Source organism: Chenopodium album, chromosome 8 (genome assembly GCF_948465745.1).
Source record: "Chenopodium album chromosome 8, dcCheAlbu1.1, whole genome shotgun sequence".
NCBI classification, from domain to species: Eukaryota; Viridiplantae; Streptophyta; class Magnoliopsida; order Caryophyllales; family Amaranthaceae; genus Chenopodium; species Chenopodium album.
Window position 1 is genome coordinate 7,203,525 of NC_137841.1, and position 16,082 is coordinate 7,219,606.

General features: G+C 36.0%; 2 protein-coding genes across 2 annotated transcripts; one reads left to right on the forward strand and one right to left on the reverse strand.

Annotated features, from left to right (window-relative positions):
* Positions 1–351: 351 nt before the first annotated feature.
* LOC145642697 (uncharacterized) lies at positions 352–3,503 on the reverse strand. Its single transcript, XM_081693869.1, has 3 exons — positions 2,780–3,503; positions 944–1,640; positions 352–830 (listed from the first exon to the last, which is right to left on the reverse strand). The coding sequence occupies exons 1-3, from the start codon at positions 3,494–3,496 to the stop codon at positions 352–354; spliced, it is 1,893 nt and encodes a 630-aa protein (XP_081549995.1). The 5' UTR covers positions 3,497–3,503.
* Positions 3,504–5,166: 1,663 nt separating this feature from the next.
* Positions 5,167–8,898, forward strand: LOC145642698 (uncharacterized). The gene is made up of 6 exons (XM_081693870.1): positions 5,167–5,444; positions 6,543–6,802; positions 6,879–7,002; positions 7,085–7,384; positions 7,478–7,594; positions 8,401–8,898. Exons 2-6 carry the CDS (start codon positions 6,549–6,551, stop codon positions 8,896–8,898), a joined length of 1,293 nt encoding a protein of 430 aa, XP_081549996.1. The 5' UTR covers positions 5,167–5,444; positions 6,543–6,548.
* The last annotated feature ends 7,184 nt before the right edge of the window (positions 8,899–16,082 follow it).

Here is a 16,082-nt window from a genome sequence, read left to right on the forward strand (position 1 = left end):
CTTTTCCGATTTTAATTTATTTGCCAAGCTAATTGTCACGCTTCTAATAAATTTCATGCATATCCTACTTAACATATTTAACAATGAATCTAGAAGATAAAATCTTAACTAAAACATTGATGCGCTGCACTCTTGTTCTGGTAGGTTTACTTGGGCTTCACGTTTACTAAGTTCCTCCAAAGACCTTAGCCAACAATCTCCAAGTTCCTGTAAAGGAACGTTCCTGTGAGGGAACTCAGTTCTTGTTAGGGAACTCTTCTTTTATTTTGAATAACTTTCTTGATAAAGGACTCCTTCAAGTCTTCTCAGCTTTAGTTACTTCTTCCATCTCCAAGATCAATTTCACCTAGGCTACACAAACACTTGAAAGATCTTTATGAGACGAGTTTGCTGTAACTTAAGTTCCTCATCATCAAAACCTTTAAACATCAACACACTTTTCTTTGTAATTTTACTAAGAACTTGTGCAAGGTTGTAATTGTGGTCATTGATAGCTTGAACAAGTGGTGTTTTCCCAACATTATCTGTTGCACTTGATAATCTTACTATCACTACAAATTCTTTTTGATGTGCCTTTTTCACTAGCTCTCCCTCTTGTTCTTTAGTTGTGTCTGCCATGTCCAGCATATGCCAAAATGTTCGACCGCCACAATCACGTAGGTGTGCTGATTCTGGAGAAGTCTCCCAAATCTGCTTAACTACTTCAATCTGTCCATTTTTGGCTGCTTTTAATAATGGGGTTAAACCATATGCATCGCGATATGTGGCAGCCCATTTGTTTGCTTCAAGTATCTCCTTGATCATATTTTTATGATCATCACCAATTTTTTCTATTTCAAGAAAAGGATAGATATACCGGCCTTATTAAACATGTACGTTAAAAAAGTTGATACAAAAAAATGTAATAAGTAATTAAAACATGATGAAGAGACTTGAAACTAACCTTTGCTTCCACAAAAAACATGAAGTGGTGTCTCACTTTGATTGTTCAAGTACATACCAATGATATTGCGATCTTGTTTGTTGTCTTGGCTTCGAAACACATTTGGTTCACAATCCATCAAGAAATTGATAACAGTCACATTATTTGGAGTAAAATGCAAAAGTGCTTCATGAATCGGTGTATTTCCTTCCAAGTTCTTTACCCTCCAAGGTGGACAATAAACCCCAAGCTCATTGCCATTTTCATGCAATTGCTTTATTTGGTTTAAGAGTGAACCACTTGAAAAAAGCTCTTGAACGCGCACCATTACATGAAGTGGAGTTTCCCCTCGAGAGTTTGTTTGGTATATGTACAAAGGGTTCTTTTCGAAAAGACCCTTCATGAGTTCTTCAATTTTTTGGTAGCAACTACATGTGCTTGTAGTCTTTGAACTCTCAAAATTTTCGCTACGATTGTGATTGGAGCAACAACATGCAACCTTCATTGTTTGAGTGTCATCACTATGTTTGATCTCACAAGCTTTTACTAATTTGTAGAGGAGATCTGTTATGCTCAAAATACCATCCTTTATACAATTTTCCATTTCTTGGCTCAAACAATTCACATTCTTCATATTTTCCACATCTTCTCTTAAAATTTTCTCATCCATCCATTTGTGGTTCTTTTCTGCTAACAACCCTTCTATCTCCATATCAAGCTACAAGATTAAACAATATGCATTTAATTAAAGTGTTCTATTATCTGAATTTCATTTATCCAATCTTAACTGAACTTAACATATACAACAATCATGGACGAATCTTAAATATTAGGTTTATATTTAAATTCCTACACTTAATTAAGACGTTAAACCTTACCTAATCAAACTTATTTTTCCTAAATAAATATTAATCTATTTATCATTTATTAACGTTTGAACTTAATTTTAATATTTATATCTTCTTTTTTAAAAAAAAAAAGTAATATACTTTAGCTTTACACTATTCACATATTAGTTTTGACATAATTTTTATTTTTTTAATTGTTATGTAATAATTTAATGTTATTTTACACTATATTGTTGGATTGATCTCAATGTATATTTTCATAATATCAATATTATAATTTTTTATTCTAAAGATATTAAGGGTCAAACTTATGTCTCTAAATGCATGAAATTTGCTATTGTCTCTTAAATAGTAACATATGGACTATAGTGAAAATGAGAAGGAATTCTATTTATCCATTCATACTAAATCAATGGCCACGATTGAATGTGAGTGATTCACTTTTGTGCATATGCATTTTGAACTAAAAAAATATGCATATATTAATACAAACAGATCCACATCCAACCTTCAAATCATTCTCATTTTAAGATTCTTCCCTTCAATGATACTTATAATCATATACATCTACCCAAAAAAAAGACTAATATCACTTTAAATGTATGTACACAAAAGAATAATATCATACTCTTTATCATATTTACATCTAGTTGAGTAATGGGAGTAATTGGGATTGGGGTTGACTAGTTTTGAATATTATTACAGTATACGAAACTTATAACACTAATTTAGAATTCATATTTTATTCTTGATAGATTTTTACAAGGATTAATGTTAGTGTAAAGCAATGCAACAATTTATTTAGAGGATGCCCCAATTTCTCATGCAAAAATTTATTTAGAGGATTTTCCTAGATGATGTTGTTCGACTAGTAATATACAACCAATACTTGTTTCGCTTGTATTGAAAAATTCATTTTACTTAATAAGGATAACCTAGCTTAAAGGGCTTGAAGACCTTGAAATGAATCAATTAAATGAAACTAGCTAAGATCAGAGATCGATCTTACCTCAGGTAGCAAGCTTGTACATTTGAAACGCGGTTTAACTTGTTGAAGCAGAGCAATAGCTGATACACCTTCCTTGTTTTTAAGGCTGAAATTTGTTGATGATTCCAACAAAGCTCTTATTACCCCAATAATGTCATGCTCTCTCTTGACCTTTTGTTCATTTTTGGAGCTTTTCATGCAATTCATTACAACAGCGGGTGATGTCATATTTTCCTTTGCCTCATTGCCTTGGTCATCAACACCATCTTTCAAGCTAAGTTGATGCGAAGTTTTCATAAACTTCATTACCTCCTCGCAGCTTTGAAACTTCATTGTAACACTAGCATCTTGCTCTTTCGAAATCCTTTCAATGCAGTTCATTACAGCAATATGTGCTGGAGTGTTCCCCATATTATCTTGTTGATCCTTCAAGTTAAGAATTCGCGGATTCTCATGAAAAAACTTCTTTGCCTCGTCATAGCTTTGAAACTTCAAGAGATGCAAAATGGTCTTTCCCTCTAAATCACACATCTCCAAACACTCTGGATGTTCATCGAGTATAGTTTTAACTACACAAAAATGAGATTGAAGGGCTGCTCGGAGTATGGGGGTTAGACCGTCTTTATCCCTTTCATTAACAGAAACTTCACTTTTTTGTAAGAGAAGTTGTATTATGGACATTGAACCTTCTTCCAACCTTGATCCTTGGTAACATAGGCTTGCTTGTTGCTTGTTCATTAGCTCAATGGTGTCTATTGTTAACTTTTTATCACCTATACAAGTTTTGTCAACTTAATATCATGACATTATTACATAAATGTATGAATTTTCATTTGATGAAGATAATTTAAAAATATCAACAAGTTATTCTCTCCACATAAAATTGATTGTTCAACGTATGTGATTGAAATGGGACGTATATAACACGAGTAAAGTAATAAATCATAATAGCAAGATCAAATGTATAGATATACTTGTAATTAGAGGTGTTAATTCGAATGTTTAACTCAGGTCTATTTTTATACTTTTGTCATGCTAAATAATAAATAAAAATTAAAAAGTACACCTCTTTAACTAATAAGTAGGGGAAAGTGTTGGACCTTATAACTTTTCGTAGAAACTTAATTGCTAGAAGGGGTTTTAGTAATCTTTAATTGGACATTATATAGTAGTGTATTAACCTATCTTATACCAAAAGAAAAAAAATATTGAAATATTGATCATATCAACTTATTTAATATTTAACTATATAGCCCTCTAAAAGTTACTCCGTATATATATTTGGATTACATAACATTAATTATTACTTGTACATATAGTTGTCAATTCGGTAAACGGGTCGGGTTTGAATCGGGTTAGTGTGAGTCGGGTCATCTCGGGTCGGGTCAATACGGGTTAATGTCATAACATATGCGGGTCAGGTTCGGGTTGGATCATGCTTGAGTCGGGTCACGTCGGGTCATACAGCTTATCGGGTTTGGGTTGGGTTTAGGTCGGTTAGTAAAAGGTCGGGTTACATTCGGGTCAAGTGAAAAATAGGTCAGGTTAAATTCGGGTCTTAACGGGTTTAAACGAGTTATGGTCGTTTTCGGGTTCGAGTCGGGTTCGGTTCAAGTCCATTATTTACAGGTTATAATAAGGTCGGGTCATTCGCGGGTTCACGGCGGGTTCGGTTCAAGTCAATAATTTGCGGGTTATAATTAAGTCGGGTCATTTCCAAGTCAGGTCATTCTCGGGTTCGAGTCGGGCTCGGTTCAAGTCAATAATTTGCGGAAAACATGTTTCGTCCCTGAAATTCGTCCCTAAAAACATGTTATGAAACTAACCTCTTAAATTCAAAGTGAAATATTGAAGGTATAGAGTTAGGATTCAATTTCTGTTCCAATACCAACATGAGATAACGACTTATACATATTGATTTAATAACAAGTCGGGTTGAATTTGGGTCAGGTTAATAACCAGTCGGGTTGATTTGGGTCGGGTTGAATTTTGAGTCGGGTTTGTAGCAAGTCGGGTTAAATTTGAGTCGGGTTAGGATTAGGTCAGGTTGAATTCGGGTCGACACTACAAGAAATAGGTCATTTTGCGACGGAAACCTTGCAACGGACTACAATTCCGTCGCAAAAAGGGTTAATTTGCGAGGGAATAAATTCCGTCGCAACTTTGCGACGGAAACAAACTTTTGCGACGGAAATTCCGTCGCAAAGTTTGCGACGGAATTTATTCCCTCGCAAAAGTTTGTTTGCGACGGAAATAATCGTCGCAAAACAATATTAAAAAAAAAATAAAAAAAAAATATTTTGCGACGGATTCTGCGACGGAAATTCCGTCGCAAAAAGTTTTTAAATTTTTTTAAAAAAAACTGAAGTTTCGCTGAAGGAGAGAGAAAAAGAAAACGAAGAACAGAAAGAGGAAAGCGTAGAGAGAGATAGAGGAAAGCGTAGAGAGAGAAAGAAAATCCGGCCACTTCACCGCCGCTGTCGCCACCGGAACGACCGGAATCCGGCCACTCACACCTACTAACGCCCACCCCCTCCGTTCACTCCCACTCACGCGCACTCACGCCCACCCACGCCACCCCCTCCGTTCAAGCCCACTCACGCCCCTCCGTTCGCCGGCGGTGTGCAGCCACCACACCACCCTCCTTCCGGCAGCCGGATTTCCGCCACAACACCCTCAAATCCCGGTGAGTATTCCACTATCCCCCTTTGTTTTTGTTTTCAATTTAATTTTAATGTAAACCCTAACTTTTTCTAATTATGTTTTTTAATTTAATTTGTAACTAAATTTTATTATTTAATTACTTGTGTTTAGTGTAGTGTAGTTTAATTTATATTGCAATGTTAGAATTAGTTTAATTTTTAAGATATATTGCAATGTTAGAATTAGTTTAATGTATGTTAGTTTAGTTTAAAATATATGTTAGATTAGTTTATAATGTATGTTATTTTAGTTTAAAATATATGTTAGTTAGTTTATAATGTATGTTAGTTTAGTTTAAAATATATGTTAGATTAGTTTAAAATATATGTTAGATTAGTTTAAAATATATGTTAATTTAAAAATACATGTTAGTGTATGTATGTTTATTTGAATGTGGGTAATTGTGTGTTAATTATATGTGTTTCATCACTTGCTTTAAACTTGTTTAAATTAAACAATTATGGTATGTATGTTAATTATATATGTTCACTAAGATTTGAAAGCATTTGCATCTTCTTATTCCTAGATACCCGTTCAAGACATACACATTAGGAGTATGTCTTGAATAGTCCCCGGTTGGGACTGTCCTTTGACGTTTAATCTCACTTTAGGTGGTGAATGTATGCAATGTTTTTGATTCTATGGAATATCTTGGCGTCTCATTTCTCTACAATGTTTTCTGGGTACATATGTTGGTGTGTTTAATTACCTACATCGTGTACTTGGAGAACTGTAGGGATATGCTGTCGGATTTTCTATAGAATTGAAAACTAGGCATACATTCACTAGTGAGATAAGATGTCCAAGGATGGGTTAGGTTGGAGTGGTAAGGACCCCTGGATATATGTCATCTAAAACCTCATGTAGGTTTGATTTTATGAAGAAAAGAACTTAGCTTGATACTTTGCTACTATTGTTTGTGACTGATATGATTATATGCGTGAGTTGTTAATTGAAACTTAATTTTTGCTTTTGGATGCGTATCTTGGTTTAACTGTGATTTAATTTGATGTTATATTCAATTTGATGTTATATTTGTTGTTAATTGAAAAACCTATCATGTGAAATGAATATGATGCAGGTATCAATGGGTAAACGGGGTGATCCGAAGAAGAAATCAAGCAAGAGCAGAGAGTTTCCTTCTTATCACTTGCAGGTTCCTGTTCCGGTTACCATCACCGAGGATGCCACCAGGTTGGGTGACACTCAGGTACCCACCCCTCATTCAGAGGCGGAGCCGAGTACCGTGCACCGTTCGAGTATGGATACGGATGACACTCAGCTTGAGCAACCTAGCTCAACCGGGTCTAACATGCCGGTGTTGGAACCTTCTATGCTCTGGTAAGATTTTAAATGAAAAGGGAAAATTCTGATTTGTTATTCATATAATGCTAATACAAATACCCTTGTTTCATAGGTTTGATAATGACGCTGTAAAGGGGAATGTCACTGATGTAATTCAAGGCTACTACAAAGCTCCTTGGAAGAACTACAGCGAGGTTGAAGGTCCCACCAAGGAACATTGGTTCACCTTGTTCAAGGTATAAGTTTAACTTATAAATAATAGGTGTCATAAATTTAACCAAATGAATATGTAACTAATAGAGTTTTTTGTATATTCAGCAACATTACAGTTGGGCACCTGCTTTGGAGGGGCAAGTGCGTAGGGCGTTTGATACTTATGCTGCAACTCGGTTGCGACAAATGTTCTACAACGTCACTAAAAGGATGGGAGGGAGAAAGCCAGACTGGATCTCAAAAGACATCCACAAGATGATGATGGATATTCCCCAAGTGGATGACGTTTACAAGAAGAGGTCAGCACAGAACAGATTGAACCGACGATCTGGCTCTATGGATAATGAAATAGAACCGACCCATTTTCAAGGTTCCATCTCTGCGGTACAACATGCAAAAAAGCTGGTAAGTTGTTGTATAAAAAATTGAATGTACGTATTTATATGTGCTTAATTACATTTGTATCTAATAATACTGTTCACTTGTTCACATTGCAAGGCGGCAAAGAATCAAGGGAAGCTTCCATCAGCACCTGATCTCTTCTTGCATACACACTTCAAGGAGGTGCCCGGGAAAGGGAAGGTTCCTGCGAACAAAAGAGCGAAGGAAATTGCGGTAATAACTAGTTTTCGCCCATTTTCAAGCCACTTGTTTCCTATATTGCCACTTATGAACTATTTCAAGCCTCGAACTCAAGTAACTATGTTAGGTAGGTGTATTATGGTCAAAATAAGCTCATTTGATAACAAATGTGAGAAATAGGCAAGTTAGAACCAAAAACGCCCCATTTTCGCCCATTTTTTCTAGTTTTAGGACCTAGTGAACCTATATTGCCACTTATAAACAATTTCAAGCCTCAAACTCAAGTAACTATGTTAGTTAGGTGTATTAAGGTCAAAAATAGGTTCATTAGATAACAAATGTGAGAAATAGGCAAGTTAGAACCAAAAACGCCCCATTTTCACCCAATTTTCCTAGTTTTAGGACCTAGTGAACCTATATTGCCACTTATGAACTATTTCAAGCCTCGAACTCAAGTAACTATGTTATTTAGGTGTATTATGGTCAAAAATAAGCTCATTTGATAACAAATGTGAGAAATAGGCAAGTTAGAACCAAAAACGCCCCATTTTCGCCCATTTTTTCTAGTTTTAGGACCTAGTGAACCTATATTGCCACTTATAAACAATTTCAAGCCTCAAACTCAAGTAACTATGTTAGTTAGGTGTATTAAGGTCAAAAATAGGTTCATTAGATAACAAATGTGAGAAATAGACAAGTTAGAACCAAAAACGCCCCATTTTCACCCAATTTTCCTAGTTTTAGGACCTAGTGAACCTATATTGCCACTTATGAACTATATCAATAGGTTCTCATTCTTTATTTTTATTTCTGCATTGTATATCCTTTGTTTGTTACAGGAGGCGTACCAACACAGACAGGAGGAATCAAGAACCCAGGGTTCCCAACTGTCTGAAAATGAAATTTTCTTTGAGGCGGCTGGTGGTCGTAATAAGAAGGGTCGTGTTAGAGGTCTTGGTGTTGGTGCTGACTTGTACTACGGCACATCTAGGGGACGAGGATCGGGTTCTTCCAGCCAATACGTACCGTCGGTCATAACTCAAATGCAGGAAAACTTCCACAAGGAGTTGAATGAGAGGGTGGAAGCAATTGAGAGCCAGATCGATAGCCGTGTGGCGGAACAGCTCGATGCTCGAGTGGAGGCTCGAGTGGCAGAACGGATGGCTGAAATCGAGAGGAAGAACAAGGAGTTCTTAGAGGAGTTAGCCAGTAGATTTACAGGATTGACCACTCCTTTCACTTGTTCTACGATTCAGCCTCAGATTCGAGACCCCAGGAACGACCCGGGTGGTGGTGGTGGTGGTGGTGCAGGCCAAGGACAGCCAGCTTGTGTTTAGTTAGGTGTCATTTTTCGATTTTTGTATATGGATGACATTGTAGTTTAAAAAATTATATCATGTACCGTACTTGGTAGTTACGGCTACGTGTTGTATATATTTGAATTATGTTAGGGCGTGGACTTTTTGACTGAAATTATTTTAAATGCACGTATTTTATTAAACAGGATTGCATGAATACAGGTTCCAGGAAAACAAAACAAAATACAAAAAAATTAAACAGGATTGCAGGAATACAGGTTCCAGGAAAAAAAACAAAATACAAAAAAAAAAAAAATTAAAATTACAATAACTTTGCGACGGAATGTAATTCCGTCGCAAAATGGAGTATTTTGCGACGGATTATTTTCCGTCGCACAAATAATCCGTCGCAAAATATTCCATTTTGCGACGGAATTACATTCCGTCGCAAAATTTGTGACGGACTATTCCGTCGCAAAAGAATCCATTTTGCGACGGAAATACATTCCGTCGCAAAATTTGTGACGGAATATTCCGTCGCAAAATGATTCCTCTTGCTACGGAATTTTCGTCGCAAATGTTGTTTTCAGCTACAACTACCTTTCCGTCGCAAAATCCGTCGCAATTTGTTTTGCGACGGATATTCCGTCACAAAAGGACTGTTTGCTACGAAAGTTCGAGCGACGCCATGCCTGTGACGGAAATCCGTCGCAAAGTCACTTTGCGACGGAATTTTGCCAGTTTGCGACGAATTATTTCCGTCGCAAAACGGCCCTTTTCTTGTTGTGCGAGTTAGGAATAAGTCGGGTTGAATTCGGGTTTTGACGGGTTAAAACGGGTTTAGGTCAATTTCGATTCAGGTCGGGTTCGGTTCAGGTCAATAATTTACGAGTTACATTTGGGTCGGGTCTTCTCTAGGTCGGTTAATGTTCGGGTTTGGGTCTCAAATACTCGGGTCAACTCGGGTCTAGGGTTGGTTTCAGGTCGGGTTAGGTTGGGTTCGGGTCGCCATTTTTTCGGGTTCAGACGGGTTGGTTAATAGGTCAGGTTAGGGTCAGTATTTCGGGTCGGGTCAGCTTTTGACAGCTCTAGCTATGATAGTATTGTGAGATTACGAGAGAATTCAAGTTGGGAGCTTGAATTGGGTAGGATAGAGTCCTACTGTGTAGCAGGTTCTAATTGGAACTTGTGAGTAAAGATCTGTCTTATAATAGGTTTGTAACTTGGTGTTTGCCCTATTATAGTGGATTGGTTTTTGTCTGGAAATCCCTTAGAAGGGTAGAGATTTTATTTCCAGTTGGGCCCTGGAAGGTTTCCTCGTAAAATCTTGTGTGCTTTGCAAAGTTCCTTTTATGTTCTGTTTTATAATTTGCAAAAGTAGTCAGTAGGAACTCACCTACAATTCACCCCCCCTCTTGTAGTGTTCGTTTCAACTAACAATTGGTATCAGAGCAAGGTTCTCACATTTAAGCAGATAATTTTGCTGAGTAAGTTCCTGAGGAGAAATGAACTACGAGGAGAAACTTGAAGAAGGGTATTCCACCCAACGTCCACCTATGTTCAACGGTATGTTTTACACCTACTAGAAGAACTGAATAGAGATCTTCATCAAGGCTGAAAATTACCAGGTTTGGCGTGTTATTGAAGCTGGTGATTTTGAGGTAACTGCAACCAATGACAAAACGAGGTAGTTCCTAAACTTATTTCTGATTATGACAAAGAGGACTATCAGAAACTTGAATTGAATGCTTTAGCAATAAAGTATTTGCATTGTGGGCTTGGACCTCATGAACATAATCGTATCATGGGATGCAAGTCTGCTAAACAGATTTGGGATCTAGTAGAGGTAACTCATGAAGGTACAAATGAGGTAAAACGTTCTAAAATTGATCTATTGATGTCTAGATATGAAAGGTTTGAAATGCATTCTAAGGAAACTATAGAAGAAATGCTTACTAGGTTCAATGACATAATTAATGAACTGAGTTCCCTTGGCAAGCAAATTCCTATTGATGAATAGGCTAGAAAGATCTTGAGAAGCCTACCACAAGATGATGAACGGTGGAGATCTAAAGTTACTGCCATGCAGGAAGCAAAGGACTTCACTAAGTTCAATATGGAACAGCTAGCAGGATCATTGATGACTCATGAACTACACCTAAGTTTCAATACTGAAAGTTCCAAAAACAAAAGTCTTGCTCTAAAGGCTCAAGATTCAGAGGACTCAGAAGTTGATGAAGAAAAGATGGCCATTCTAGTCAAACGATTTAAAAAGATGATGAATAACAGGAAGTTTGATAGGAACAAGAAGTTCACGAGTTCCAGAGACACTACCTGTTTCATGTGTGGGGAAAAAGATCATTTTATTAAAGACTGTCCCCTTAAGGAAGGAAAGAACAAAGGAAAGGAGAAATCTAAAGAATCCAGAGTATATAAGCCTTACTTCACTAAGGACAATGTGAAAAAGACAATTCTAGCTGCCTGGGGAGACACAGATTCAGAAGAGGAAGAAGACCAACCTCCTGAAGAAACTGCTTATCTATGTCTTATGGCCAAAACTGATGAAAAAGCCAAGCTGAAGGAACTTGAGGCTGAGGTATGGTTTTCTTAAAATGATTTAAAACATTTTTCTAAAGTGAATCTAATATGTGCTATTTTAGATATTCAAGAGGAACTTAAAGAATTTCATAGCACTAAACAACAAAGTGATAAAGCTTTAACTACTTACAAAGAAAATAGTGAGTGGGTTGATAACATAAAATTTGACAACATTGTTTTAAAAGAGACTATAGAAAGATTAAAACATGATAACATACTATTGATTGTGGAACTGTCCTTGTTAAAACTTGGTATTGATACTCCTAATTCTGAAGTTCCTTCTCTAGCTCATTTCACCAATTTTGAAAAATTGAAATCGGATGTGGAAAATGCGAAAATGGAGAAAGCTAGACTTGAGGGGGAACTTGAGAAGGTTAGGAAAGGAAAACAACCTGTTAAGTATAGAGTTCCTGACTGGATCACTAATTCTCAGACCAAAAGAACAGAGGGATTAGGTTTTAAGAAGAAGTTCCAAAAGGAAAAGAAGTATGTAAATTTGCCTAGTAGTATTGTTTGTTATTTCTGTGGAAATACAGGACAAATGCAGGTTAAATGTCCTAAGAAAGAAAAAAGTACACAGAAGAATGAAAAATTTGTTAAACAGATTTGGGTTATGAAAAATAATCCCACTCCTATTACACAGGAACCCAAGGAAACCTGGGTTCCTGATATACCGTTTGATTCTTCATGCAGGTTCCAGTGAGGGGAAACAACACTTGGTACCTCGACAGTGGTTGTTCTAAGCACATGACTGGAGATAAATCTAGATTTCTCTCACTGGATGCCTATTATGGTGGAACTGTGACCTTTGGTGATAATATGAAAGGAGATACCGTTGCTATTGGCAAAGTAGGAAGGTCAAGTTCCCATGCTATTGATAATGTATTTTTAGTCGAGGCTCTCAAACACAACTTGTTAAGCATTTCACAATTTTGTGACAAAGGTAACTCTATTAGCTTTACTTCTAATAAGTGTCGAATCATACACAATGACACTTGGAACATAATCTTAGAAGGAACTCGAAAAGGGAACACATATGTTGTGGGTCTTAACGAGGTTCCTAACAGCAGTCTAACATGTCTCAGTGTTATTGAGGATGATCCTCTATTATGGCACAAGAGATTTGGTCATGCAAGCTTTTCTTTACTTGATAAATTTAGATCTAAGGATTGCATTAAGTTCCTATATGATAAAGTGTGTGATGCTTGTGTTAGAGGAAAACAAACTCGAGTTTCTTTTAAATCCAAAAAGATGGTAAGCCCCAAAAGGCCTTTGGAACTTATTCATATGGATCTCTGTGGTCCTATGAGAATCCAAAGAAGAAGTGGTAAGAGATATGTAATGGTTATTGTTGATGATTTTTCAAGGTTCACTTATTGTTGATGATATCTTCAACTTCCTGTTAGGGAACATTCCTGTTAAGGAACTCAGTTCTTGTTAGGGAAATCTTCTTCTACTTTGTTTGACTTTTCTTCAAAGGCCTCTTCATGTCTTCTTAGCTTGGGTTACTCTTCCACCACCAAGGTCAACTTCACCTGTACTAATCAAACACTAATAAACCTTTATGAGTTGAGTTTGCTTTAGTTTAAATTCATCATCATCAAAACCTTTAAGCTTCAACAATTTCCCCCTTTTTAATGATGACAAACTTAAGCAAACTCCTTTGAAAAGTTAAAACTAATAGAAGGACGTATTTTTGGATTTTTTTGTTTATTGACATAAAGTAAACACACAACTGAAATTAAAAACAAAAACAAGAAAAACAAAAATAGACAGAATAGAAAATGAAACTAAGCTACTGGCATCATATCAGAAGAAATTTCTGATACTTTCTCAACTGGAACCCAGAACAACTTCAGCCTCTAAGTTTGCTTCTTCTTTTCCCCCTTTTGGCATCATCAAAAAGTCCTGCTTTTTCAAGGTATTAAGCATTTAGCCACAGCCCCACAAGCAAATCATCGAGTGTGGGAAACTGAAGGCAGCGCTGCTAACTTCCCTTAAGTTAGTTCCACTTTCCTGCATAAGCTTTCATAATATACACAAACACGTATGCATATATAGGCAAAGTTCCAAAAGCATTCATTAAAAACCAAAAAATTAACATCCTGCTAGTTAAAAATTACTACAAACCAAAATATGTTTTTCAAAAACATAAACTGAAACTGAAATGTAGTGTTTGAGTTTTGTTGAAGATGCAAGGGTCTTTGAAGCCATTTCCAAACAACACAAATGTTATATTTGTTCGTATGTTGATGACATGAAACTTTATTGAGGTCGTGCACGTTGTAACTAAGCATGTGCCCCTTGTACTAGTCTATTTACATTCACTTTTTTTGCAACTAAGATAATTTGGATCGGATTTTAAGTATGCTGCCTAGAATTTAGGGTAATAAGAAGAGTTAGATATCAAGAATATAAATTTGAGAAAAGAAATTAAGGTGTTTGTTCATTTTTATTAGAGCATAATAGATCATTTATACCTTTACAGAATTGAAGTTATCTACTATATAAAGCTAATCATTATATGCTTGCCTTACCTCAACAGCCTATTTAATTTGGTACTCGTAATGTAGTAATGAGAATGAATTTGTATGTAAATTTAATTTGTTACGTGTGCAAACAGAACTTAACATGGTGATGACAGAGGAGAGGAAGATCACTGAGATCCCCCATCTCTAAACATCGAATGACATTAAAAGGGCAGTTTTGTACACTGCAAAATATTAACATGATACATTGTAAGAAATTTTACTAGAGTTTCACAAAATTATTGTTAAATTGTGACTCGAAATCTAGTATGGTTGAATTTGAACGTAGATATCTTTCAAACTACAAGCGATTTTGAGGTGATTCAAGTTGGAGGTGATAGCTTTGGTTCAAGAGCTTTCCAACGATATGTCATATGTCCAATTCCAATAAGAAACGAGAAAGTTATGATCGTTTTACGAAAACCTGACGAAGCTTAAAATTTACAACGAGGCTGCGAGCTATAGCTCTATGCGAGTGAGCTATAGCTCGACCCTATGAGGACTTGCGGCAGGCATGAGCTAGCTGCCGAGCTCTAGCTCGGTAGTTAGGTTATTCTAGGATAATTGACAGAATATTTCATAAAATTATATCTTTTCTATAACGACTATTTGAGTATACTTGGGGAACAATCTTAGGGTTTTATTAGGGTTTCCTTGTGTTATAAAAGGACCTTTTAGTTGATCTTTTAGATCATAACCTTTTTTGAGCCATTAGATTTAGGACTCCTTGTATTATTCTCTTGTTTCTTTCTCCATTATAGTGATGAAACTCTCGAATCCCCCACCCGTGGATGTAGGTCTATTTTGACCGAACCACGTAAATCCTTGTGTTCTTTGTTTATCTTCTTTATTGTTGTTCTCGTTCTTAATTTCATTGACTTGTTCCGCATTAATCAAACACAATTACACCCTAATTTCTTAACAATTATATTTACAGTTTGCTACATTTATATACCAGCTCTTGTCAAAAAAGAAAAATACATTTATATACCAAATATAAATAGTCAAATATATTAATAGTATATTGTACGTGGTTTACGTACTTTGAATGGGAGGGTGAAATCATAGCAACCCAATCTTTATCCGATGGGTGTAAGACGCCGGAGACAGTCACCGTAACGATTTGCTCAGCGGCGAGAGGAGAAACAGCATCAGTGCCTATACGAAGGTATGGACTAATGGGAGAAAAATCGGTTAAAAATTTTCTATTGAGCATCCTAAAATGAGGTATTTCAGCATCATTTGGTAAATTATGTGGTTTGAAATGAACATTTGGAAATGAAGGACTTAGGTGAGAATTGAGAGTTTGCTGAGCGAATGATGCCGAGCAGTAGGAAAAATAAATTCATGACTTTTGGATGATAGATTAAACATGAATATTTTGCTGCTCTAAGTATTGTATTCAAAGTCATACGAAGTATATTTTTTTCTTGCTACACTTTAGAGTTTGAGGAATATACTACCCCCGGTCCAAATTACTCGCAATTTTGGGGTATTATATGTGAGATATAAAATATTCCAAAGTTGCGAGTAATTTGGACCGGAGGTAGTATATAGAGAATGTAGTTCTGTGTGTGATATAAAATATTCCAAAGTTGCGAGTAAGTACATATATACCAAGGTAATTATGTGTGTATATTGTGTGTCGTTGAACATTCAAGAGTGTGAGATGAAGGTAATTAAACTCTTATGATTGTTAAGAACCTTATCTCAAACTTTCTAAACTAAGAGCACAACATTCGTCTCAAGTTCCTTTTACTCGAAATATTTCCATTATCTTCTTTCGTATCTTTTGAGCCAAATATTCATTATCCTTTTCTCTAACAAACTTTCAAAATCGATCTTTGCTTGATTTTGTATCTTATATGTCAAGTTCCTTCATTGGTTTTGAAGTTGGGTCTTTGGATTGTGAATTGGAAATTTGTGTAGCAGCATCCTAGTTTGAAAATTGAGTCTCTTAAACTTTTAGGAATACCAAGTGTTTAACCATTTTTATGGTGGTATGTGTGACATTTGCCCTTATGTATGTATGCATAAATGATTGAATTGAATTAATAATTGTGTGCAAGAATACCCTTTTCGATAATGACAAAAGGG